The sequence below is a fragment of the Terrapene carolina genome, unplaced genomic scaffold (assembly GCF_002925995.2).
Source record: "Terrapene carolina triunguis isolate 2854851 unplaced genomic scaffold, T_m_triunguis-2.0 Scaffold560, whole genome shotgun sequence".
NCBI classification, from domain to species: Eukaryota; Metazoa; Chordata; order Testudines; family Emydidae; genus Terrapene; species Terrapene triunguis.
This window is the reverse complement of record NW_020664911.1, coordinates 55627-66531: the sequence shown is the minus strand read 5'-3', so window position 1 is coordinate 66531 and position 10905 is coordinate 55627. Positions and strand designations below refer to the sequence as shown.

The window sequence follows — 10905 nt, the reverse complement described above, 5'->3', positions numbered from 1 at the left end:
ATCCTAGCAAATGCCATTAAAAAGAAAATTGTAGAAGCTGCCCATTCTGCAAAATACTTTTCAATAATGGGAGAGTTGCACTGATGCTTTGAAGCCTCTTCCCTATGAACTTGGAAACATTTGTGTTGCCCCAATTGAAATTTCTGATGACACTACCTTTACTGGATCATCTGGCAATACGGCACGTTCAGATGCAGAAGCTCTTGGAAATGGCCTTTCCAAGTTCAAAATTGTGACTTCAGCTGTGTTATTCACGGCCTGAGTTTCACAGCTAGATTGACCTAACCCCTGGTGTAGACAATGGAATTCTGCTGGTGACCTGGCTACGGCCTCTCAGAAAGGGGGATTAACTAGAGAGATGGAAAAACCACTTTCGTTAATGCAGGAGGCATCTACACTACGGCACTTCAGTGACACAGCTGTAGCGCTGCTGCAGTAGTGACTGTAGCGTAGACATACCCTTATTCTTCCTGCGGCCTGGTCTACACCTACAACTTAGGTTGGCCTAGGTACAACGCTCAGCTCTGTGAAAACTTTCACACCCTGTGTGACGTAGCTAGACGGATCTAACCCCTGATGTAGACGCAAATAGGTCAATGGAGGAATTCATCTGTCGATCTAACAGCTGCCTCTGCCAGAGACGTAGTGTAAACACACCCTTAGACTGTGATCCGGAAAAGCCAGCACTGTAGTGGGGAAGCCACCTAAGCCAGCCAATGGGAGACGCCAATGAAAGGGGCAAGTGCTAAGGCCTCCCTGCACAGAGGTAGACACCTGCTTAGCTGCACACCCCATGGCTGGAGGAGGATGTGAGGTTCATGTCACGTCACCTCCCTTATTGTAGTACACCACTGGGATGACTAGAGTTACGGATGAGACCAGCTTTCTGTTTAAAACTTGACTATTGTAAGTGCACTAAGATCAACACTGTCCCTCAGTTTGCCTGAACGTTTCATGTGCCCTGGGGAGGAGCATGGTCGGGCTGGGGGCCAAATTGGAGGTCAGTTGATGAAGGGTTCCCAAGATACGTCTCCCTGGTAAAACAGCTTCTCTAAAAGTGGATGGCTTCTACTAACATTTCTGTTCTCTGATAGAGAAAATCCCAGGGTGGAGCGTTTTGCTTCAACGTCTCACTGGAGGGTTACCCTTAGAGAGTGTCTGGGACCAGGGTTGCCAAGTGCTGAAAATATTTGTTTTGGACGGTATAGAAAAAAATTATGGACAACCAAACTTTTTTACGCACACGTTCTTATGTAATATAAAGATGGCTCAAAAGGACAAAAGAGAACAATATTCAGTGGTTTTATTCCTACATCACAATAGCAATGTTATTCTGCTAGTTGAACCTACTTACTAGCCACATCAGTGTCCTCCAAGTTCTCCAGTTTGTGATCATACACCCACATGCCCGTTCATGAGCTAGCATCCCCTCTTGTTGCTTTTCAAAAACACCTGAGCCCATGAAGCAGTATGGCAGGTAGGACAGTCCCACGGTGGGCGGGGAAACAGCCACGGCCCAACTGCTGCTGGGGTGGCGGGTGAGCTGAACAGGGGTCGGGACGGGGCAGAACTGGCCACGCCAGCCAAAGCACAATCATATTTCCTATTCCAGCAATGCACTTACTGAGTTACTCTGAGAACTCTGACTCCTGGACTCCACTACCCCTCCCTCCAGTGGGAAAAGTTCTGAGCTGTCTCTCCAGAAGTCTCAGCTGCAGGAATTCACTCACTGGCTGCTGACCAGTCCCCTCCATCTCACTGATCAGCTGACTGGCACAGGGTATTTACTGGAAAATTTGCTTTGTAAGACACAAGTTTCTGACTTTCAGCTTCTGTCTCTGCCTGTAACATAGGACCAGGGAGAGAGCAGGGCAGGGACATGGACAGACTCCAGGGATAATTGATAGACACTTGCATCCATAGGACAGATCAGATCATTGTAAGCCCTCGGGCTTCCTGAGAATTTGCCTTCAGTTCAGTGGGAGATTCCCCCGTCACTTGCTGTTCCTGCAGCACTTCCAACCCTGGACACGCAAAGCAGCTGAAGCTTGAGCCCCGTTATGTGGGGCTGACAGCCGGAGCCATGTGTGTGGGGCTGAAGACGAAGCCCTGTTGTGTAGAGATGAAGTCACGGAGGTCAAATAAAATCACATTATCCATGACCTCCGTGTTCCACTCGTACCCGTGGTTATCATAATATTTTTTGTGATCTCGTGACCCCCCCACACACACACAATAGCCTTGCAATCCCCTTTTGGATCAGGACCCTCCAGTTTGCAAAACACTGGCTTAGAGGTTAGCACACTCTCCTGAGTAGTGGGGGCTCTTGTTCAAATACTTCCTCCCACCCCCGGCAGGCAGTGGGAGCATAGGCGCTGACTGTTATTTTTCCCAGGGGGTGCTCCACCCCCACTCTGCCCTGATGCCACACCCCCACTATGCCCCTCCCCTGAGGCCCCACCCTTGCTCCGCCTCTTCCCGACCCCACTCCACCTCCTCCCCTATGTCCTTGCCCTCTGTCTGCCTCTTCCCGCCCCTGCTCCAACCCCTCCCCGAAGCCACAGCCAATCTGCAGCTCGCTGCTTTCCACCCTCCTCCAGGCACCTCCCCATGCCTCCAAATAGCTCATTGGCAGCCCCGCAGAATAGCTATACCTGGTGGGTGCTGAGCACCCCCTATATTTGTTCCATGGGTGTTTGAGCTCCGGAGCACCCATGGGGTCAGCACCTCTGCTGCTTACAATCATGGGACCGAGCAGTGACCAAGTATAAACAGCGACTTCCAATGAGACTTAGCCCACGAGCTGCTGTTAATGGGCAAGTCAGTAAGGCCTAAATTTACAGCAGTGGCCTAATTGTGGGTGTCTCGTTTATCTCCTCGAAATACAGGACTTCAGGGCACGTGTTCCACCTGCATTCGCAGCTGCAGCCGGAGTCAGTGGGCGCTGCGGGTGCCCAGCCCCTTGGAGAACCAGCCCCTCAGCACTTAGGTCAGGACCCAAATTTGGACTCTACATCAAAAGACATTCTTGACATTTGGACCCAGCCCATCATTGTGCTCTGGCTCCTGTGCCAGCTAGCATGGCTGTTTGTGCCTCCTCCCCAGCAGCTGCAGGCACAGGGAGTGCTCCTGGGAGGGGTGGGAGGGAGTGGGGTTGGGGCACGGACAGGCTGGAGGAGGAAGGGATGGAAAGGGATAGAAGGATTTGGCCAGGGTGAAGCTGCACCTCTTGTACTCTGCACCCTGGCAAAGCCCCTTAGGGCCATTAAACCAGGGATGCAGCTCTGGCTGGAGCTTGGGACTTGCCTAGCTGCTGTTAAGGTCTGCACTGGCCCTTGCAGCCACTGATAGGGGCCTGTTGAACCAGCCCTTTCCCTGCCTCAGTTTCCCCATCTATACAATGCCTGTGTGTCTCTTCACATTACAGTCTATGGAGGACAAGAGCCCCATGGTGCTGAGCTCTGAGCAGACACTGAGGAAATAGACCCAAAAAGCTTACGATTCAGTGTCCCGATCCTGAAAGGTCTCAGCGTCCCAGTGATGCCAAAGGGACCGAAATGGGTAAAGTTACAGTCGCTATTTACTGAGAAAGGGGCAGATCACAAAAATGCCCCCCCAGCTGTCTGACTGAATGTCTCTAAGTAACCGGCTGCACACGGTACGTCTGACAGCCAGGGGAGAGAAATTACAGGTACTGTATGTATCATTCCAGTCTTTTTCCTTTCCGCAACCCTGTACCAAAGCACTGAATCTGCTCTGCTCTGCAATGCTGAGTGAAGACCCAGGTACCTGAGACAGCAGCAGGAGAAAGGTGTTTGAACGATGCCTGCAAATCTCAAGCCGCGCGGAGACCAGGAAAAGAGCAGCACTTCACTCTGCTGAGCTGCAACGTCTCTATTAACCACGTTGTTAAACTGCTGCAACACTGGACCCGGGTAACTAGCTGCATCCGCATCTCTGCACAACATGGCTTCCCCACCACAGCTGAATTCCCTCTCCTTGTCCCTGATGGCGGCTTCCCAGACTGCCCCAGGCCTCCTCAGTCTGTCCCCACATCCCCTCCTGCAGCCGCAATGGGCAAGTGGCCTGAGAGGTCTCTGTTTATCCCACACCATGTGCCCTGCAGGCCCCTAGTCTGAGCTCCCCTCACAGCAGCTGCCCTCAGCCGTTGGGCCCCAGCCAGGGCCAGTGCAAGGATATTTTGTGCCCTAGGTGAAACTTCCACCTTGTGCCCCACCTCCCTCCAGAGCAATTTTCCCCTGGAGGGAAAAATTTGTGGGTGCAGAGCCCCTGACCTGCCCCCTCACCCCAGCTCCCCTCCGCTTCCACCTCCTCCCCTGAGCACGCTGCCGCATCCTGCTTCTCCCCCCTCCCTCCCAGCGCTTGCACTGTGAAACAGCTGTTCACACGGCAAGCCTGGGAGGGAGTGGGGGAGGAGGAGGAACGCAGCATGCTGGGGGAAGATGTGGGGCCAGTGCGGGGAATTGGGGAGGGATCCAATGGGGCAGGGAGGGGGCGGAGTAAAAAAATTTGGGGCACCGCTTTTTGGCACCCCCAAATCTTGGCATGCTAGGCAGCAGCCTAGTTCACCTAGTGGTTGCACTGGCCCTGGTCCCTCACCTGGGGGACAGGATCTTGGTTTCTGTGCAGTCCCGGCCTCTCTGCTGGGACTGACAAATGGGTGCAGGCCTTGCTGGGTGTGGTTGTGTTACAGGGTCACCTGCCCCCTAGGGCCCAGGCTGAGATCCCAGCACATTCCACAGGCCCCTGAGCCGCCATCAGATGGACTTTCAGCCTCTGTCCCTCTGGTGGTGGGGGAGGCACTGGGTCATTGCCCTGGGGAGCTGCTTGGGGAGGGAGGAGACTTACCTGCTCACAGACAATTTTAACAGTTCTAAAGCTTCAATTTTTTGAATCTCAGTGTCTAGTGTCATTAAATAGTTCTGGTCTGACCAAAATATTGTCTGATTCCCCCCATAATTTCCCACAACTGTGAAAATTTTAATTGGAATGAAATGCTTAAATAATTGTCATGCAACTGTGAAAGTTTAAATCAATAAATATAAAAATTGTTTAAAATAAACATTATCTGTCAAAATTATATATCATAAAAAAAAAAATCTGCCAAGCCTGACTATCACTCCTGACACACAGCTCCTGCTTCTGCAGGCTCATCCTCATAGGCGGCAGACTCAGGGACCCTGCACACCAGCACAGGGGCTGATTGCAGGCAGGAGCCCTTTGGGGTTTTAATTACAGGCTAATTTCACTGAAAGTTACCTGTCACAGGTGTGACTTCACATTTTTTTCACTAAAGCCTCCAGGGGTGAAATTGGTTGGGTCCTTCCTGCTCAGCAAACAGCATGAGTCATTTTCAGGAAAGGAAACACCCCCTTGCTGCTGCAGGCGGGGCATTGTGTGAATTCAGGAATTTGAAACAAAGACTGTTACAAACTGCCCAGAGGGAGCCATGGCTGCAGAGAACCCCGTGGAAAGTCTCCAGGAGGAAGCGACATGTCCCGTCTGTCTGGAGTATTTCACAGAACCTGTCACTCTGGAGTGTGGGCACAATTTCTGCCGAGCCTGCATCAGCCAGTGCTGGGAGGGATCCGATACAGCCGCCTCCTGTCCTCAGTGCAGAGAAACTGTGCAACAGAGAAACCTCAGGCCCAACAGGCAGCTGGCAAACATGGTAGAAATCACCAAGCGGCTGAGTTTACAGGCAGCAAAGGGAGCAGGAGGGGATGGGGTGTGTGGGGAACACCAGGAGGCTATGAAACTGTTCTGTGAAGAGGATCAAACCCCCATCTGTGTGATCTGCAGAGAGTCCCGGGCTCACCACGCTCACACGGTGGTTCCCATACAGGAGGCTGCCCAGGAGTACAAGGTAGGGAACTGCTGTCAGATTTAATGGTTTATCTTTTGGGTTTTAATTACAGGCTAATTTCACTGAAAGTTACCTGTCACGGGTGTGACTCTTCATCCAGCTCTGTAAAGTCTTCATTCGACAGGAGATGCTGTAACAAAATTAATGATCTGGCCAGGGCCGGCTCCAGCATTTCTGCCGCCCCAAGCAAAAAAAAAAAAAAATAGCCGCGATTGCAATCGCGACCGGCAGCGGCAATTGGGAAAAAAAAGCCACGATCGGCGGCGGCAGTTCAGCAGCAGGTCCTTCGCTCCTAGAGGGAGTGAGGGACCTGCCGCCCCCAAATTGCCGCAGGTGCCACCCCTCTCCCTTGGCCGCCCCAAGCACCTGCTTGTTAAGCTGGTGCCTGGAGCCGGCCCTGGATCTGGCAGTGTGGCAACAGAGGCAAAATATCAAGTCTTGACAGCAGGATCTACCCCACCCCTTCCCCGAGGCCCCTCCCTTTCCCCACCCCCGAAATCCCTACTCGCTCTATACCCCCCTCTCCATTGCTCACTTTCACTGGTCTGGGGTGGGGGTGCAGTCTCCAAGCTGTGGCCAAGGGGTTTGCAGTGTGGGAGGGGACTCTGGGCTGGGGCAGGAGGGGATCTGGGGTGCTAGCTCCAGCCGGGCGGCACTGACTCACCTCAGGCAGCTCACGGTCGGCAGTGCAGCCGGCCTAATTAAGGCTCCCTGCCTGCCCCAATACTATGTGCCACTCTCAGAGGGGCAATGTGCCCTTGTGGCCCCTGGGGGAGGAATGTAGCTCTGCATACTGCCCCTCTCTACAGGCACCACTCCTGCAGCTCCCATTGGCCACAGTTCCCCATTCCTGGCCAATGGGAGCTGCGGGGGCGGTGCTTGCAGGCAGAAGCCATGAGCAGAGAACCCTGCCTCACCCCAGGCTGCGGGGGCATGCTGGCTGCTTCTGGGGGTGCCGTACGGCTGGGGCAGGCAGGGAGCCTTAGCAGTAGTGGGCAAACCCGCTGCGCCGCCGGAGATCGTGATCGACTGGGAGTGTCTCCAGGATCGACTAGTCAATCACAATCGACCGGTAGGTGACCACTGGTCTAGGTAGACCGAAGATGGGAAGGGAAACTGAGGCACAAAGCAAGGCAGCAAGTTGCCCACAGTCACCCAGCCTGTCAGTGACAGAGCTTAGCATAGAACCCAGATCTCCCCACTCCCAGTCCAAGATGCGAACCACTTTGCCATGCTGCCATCTTAGCATCAGCCCCACCGAGTGATGAAGTGTGTCCATTAGGAGAGAGAGAAGCCTTGATAAAGGTCCCAGACCCACCAGGGAGAGGTGGTTTCTCACTGGGATTCTGAACTCCTGTGTTGCTCCATGAGGGATTAAACTCAGATGCCGGCCTGCACTAGAGGAGATCACTCAGCTAAACACTGTATGAGACCCCGAGCACCTTCAGTCCGCACACAAAAGGGCTCCAGACAGCTCAGGTCCATGCCAAGTACCACTGGGATTAGACTGGATTGTAGCAAAACTAACCATAGGCTGGAGCTGACCGGTGCCAGTCTGACCTGTTCCATTGTGTACATGGGCAAGGAGCAGCCAAAGTGATTCCTTTAGTCCCACGAGGCAGCCTTTTGAAATCTCCCAGAATGCACTGCTTCCAGGATCTTTACCAGGGAATGGAACTCTGGGTACCTGCCCAGGGGGCATTGCCACAGAAAGGGTTTAGGACAGCACTGGGGCAAACCCCAAGCCGTTCTTTATACACATCTGCATCATGTCTAATTAGGGTGATCACTGAGGCATCCACAGAACATGCCTGGGCCCGTCCTCACCAGTATCAGTCGATCTGTGTGGGCCCCCCACTGCTTTTTTCAGCGTGCCACCCACCTGCATCATTCTGCATGAAGGTGCCACCCCAGCCCCACCCCCACCCTCACGGGTGTCATAGAATCATGGAATATGAGGGTTGGAAGGGACCTCAAGAGGTCATCTAGTCCAACCCCCTGCTCAAAGCAGGACCAATTCCCAACTAAAGCATCCCAGCCAGGGCTTTGTCAAGCCTGACCTTAAAAACCTCTAAGGAAGGAGATTCCACCACCTCCCTAGGTAACCCATTCCCGTGCTTCACCACCCTCCTAGTGAAAAAGTTGTTCCTAATATCCAACCTAAACCTCCCCCACTGCAACTTGAGACCATTACTCCTTGTTCTGTCATCTGGTACCACTGAGAACAGTCTAGATCCATCCTCTTTGGAACCCCCTTTCAGGTAATTGAAAGCAGCTATCAAATCCCCCCTCATTCTTCTCTTCTGCAGACTAAACAATCCCAGTTCCCTCAGCCTCTCCTCATAAGTCATGTGCTCCAGCCCCCTAATCATTTTCGTTTCCCTCCGCTGGACTCTTTCCAATTTTTCCACATCCTTCTTGTAGTGTGGGGCCCAAAACTGGACACAGTACTCCAGATGAGGCCTCACCAATGTCGAATAGAGGGGGAATGATCACGTCCCTCAATCTGCTGGCAATGCCCCTACTTGTACAGCCCAAAATGCCGTTAGCTTTCTTGGCAACAAGGGCACACTGTTGACTCATATCCAGTTTCTCATCCACTGTAACCCCTAGGTCCTTTTTTGCAGAACTGCTTCCTAGCCATTCGGTCCCTAGTCTGTGACAGTGAATGGGATTCTTCCGTCCTAAGTGCAGGACTCTGCACTTGTCCTTGTTGAACCTCATCAGGTTTCTTTTGGCCCAATCCTCTAAGTTGTCTAGGTCCCTCTGTATCCTATCCCTACCCTCCGGCGTATCTACCATTCCTCCCAGTTTAGTGTCATCTGCAAACTTGCTGAGAGTGCAGTCCACGCCATCCTCCAGATCATTAATGAAGATATTGAACAAAACCGGTCCCAGGACTGACCCCTGGGGCACTCCGCTTGAAACCGGCTGCCAATTAGACATGTCACCATTGATCACTACCCATTGAGCCCGACGATCTAGCCAGCTTTCTATCCACCTTATAGTCCATTCATCCAGCCCATACTTCTTTAACTTGCTTGTCCTCCTGCATCCTCAGTCTCCTCCTCTCCCTTTTGCACCAGACAAAGCCACGTCCAGTGCCGAGTCCCTACGGGACTGGGATAGTGCTCCACAAAACTGGGACTGTGCAGCTTCAAACCAGACAAATGGCCTCCCAGTGTCTCATGGGGTTTGCCCTGGTGCGTAGACCAGCTCTGCCCAACCAGTGCAGTCCCCAGGGGTTCAGGGCTGAAATCCCAGCCCATATTGAAACCCTGGTGGTTTCTGGGATTTGTATCACTTGGTTTGTTAAACCTTCTACAAAACAGGTTTATTGATTCACCCCCATGTGACTCCAGTGCCCTGTTATGCTCTGTACCACTAATCAGTTCACAAACCAAAGCTTGGTTATAATTGAGATCTCTCTCTAATTACTAAAAAGACTGAACCGGAATTGGTAACAAGTCTAAATGTGACACGCACCCAGTCTCCATTAATGAGGTCTCATCTCCTTGGTGGCCCTGATGTCACAAAGCGATTAGAACCACAGTCATCTTGGGTTTGCAAAAACACCCACTTCCAAGCACCTCTCACCTATCCAGATGAAACCTCCCAAATCATTTCTCTTTCTTCAGGAAAGAATCCAGGCCCATTTGAAGACTCTGAGGGAAGAGAGAGAAAAACTGTTGGGAATGAAAGCGACTACAGAAGGGAAGAGAGAGAAGTATCTGGTAGGTGCCAGTTGTTATGAACCAGCAGAGACTGGCAGTGGGAGGTCTTTTTGGAAGCAGACTCCTGTGTGGTCTTGGAGACCGTGGGCTTGTGTGTGTTTCTCCATGATCATGAATTGCTGGGTTAGATTCATGTGTAGACAAGCCCTAAGCTTCCATTTCAGTTGATGAGTTCATGTCTAGCCCTTGTGGCTTTCACAGAAATCCCAAGTGAACTGAATGTCCCCGTGAAGTGCTGTCCACTGTGTCTGGTCATTTTGTGTGTTTTTAAAATTTTTGATTCTTTTAACTCCCCTGGCATCTCTGTCAGTGTAGTGCTGAGTCCTGCCTCCTGCTGCTCTGGGTCTGAATTTCCAGAGACCATAAATAACAGAAGATGCTGACCATGACAGGCATGGAAACATCCCTTTCAGAGGGATACAGCGGCCAAAGCGGAAGGCGTGAGAGAATCCCCTGCCTAGTACATACAGGATAGAGTCAAACGTCAGAAATCTAGGATTTTCAAAGAAATTCATCCTCCTGTATACTCAGCTCTCCAAGAAAGGACCCCAGGCTCCATCCATGTCCCTGACCAGCCCTTGCCCTATTTTCATACAGAAACAAACACAAACCGAGAGGCAGAAGATTGTGTCTGAATTTCAGCAACTGCGGCAGTTCCTGGAGGAACAAGAGCGACTCCTGCAGGCCCAGCTGGAGAAGCTGGATGAGGAGATTGTGAAGATACAGAATGAAAATGTCAGTAATCTCTCTGAGCAAATTTCCCGTCTCAGTGAGCTGATCAATGAGATGGAGGGGAAGTGTCAGAAGCCAGCAAGTGAATTCCTGCAGGTGAGACTGAATGAGAAACACAGGTGGGTGCTCCTGGCCAGCCAACCCCCCAGCTCAGTGCTGCCCACCCCGCAGCCCTGCCGATCAACTCCTCCCACTCCCTCCAGCACCACCAGCCTGCTGCGATCAGCTGTTCCACTGTGTGCAGGAGATGCTAGGAGGGAGTGGGAGAAGCGGGGGTGGAGTGTGCTCAGGAGAGGAGGCGGGAAAGAGGCAAGGTGGTGGTGAAGTGGGAGCGGAAGAGCTGAGCTGAGTTGTGTCATTGCGGGAAAGGGTGGAGTGGGGGTGAGGTTGAGCACCCCCAGGGACAATTGGAAAGCGGTGCCTGTCATTAGAAACATGCCAGATCCCCACACGGGGAAGGGAGGGCTCCTGAATCATAAGCACTGGAGTCCAGCAGTCGGAGACTATGGTGTAACTCGGCGTGTGCATTGCTGACATGTGAATAACTATTAT

General features: G+C 52.3%; 1 protein-coding gene across 1 annotated transcript in view; it reads left to right on the top strand.

Annotated features, from left to right (window-relative positions):
* Positions 1-5454: 5454 nt before the first annotated feature.
* Positions 5455-10905, top strand: part of LOC113407955 (zinc finger protein RFP-like) — a 26028-nt gene continuing 20577 nt past the window's right edge. Inside the window, exons 1-3 of the mRNA XM_026659054.2 lie at positions 5455-5887; positions 9526-9621; positions 10219-10591. Of these exons, the coding sequence (XP_026514839.1) occupies positions 5471-5887; positions 9526-9621; positions 10219-10591 (886 nt within the window). The 5' untranslated portion in view covers positions 5455-5470. The remainder of the gene's footprint in view (positions 5888-9525; positions 9622-10218; positions 10592-10905) is intronic.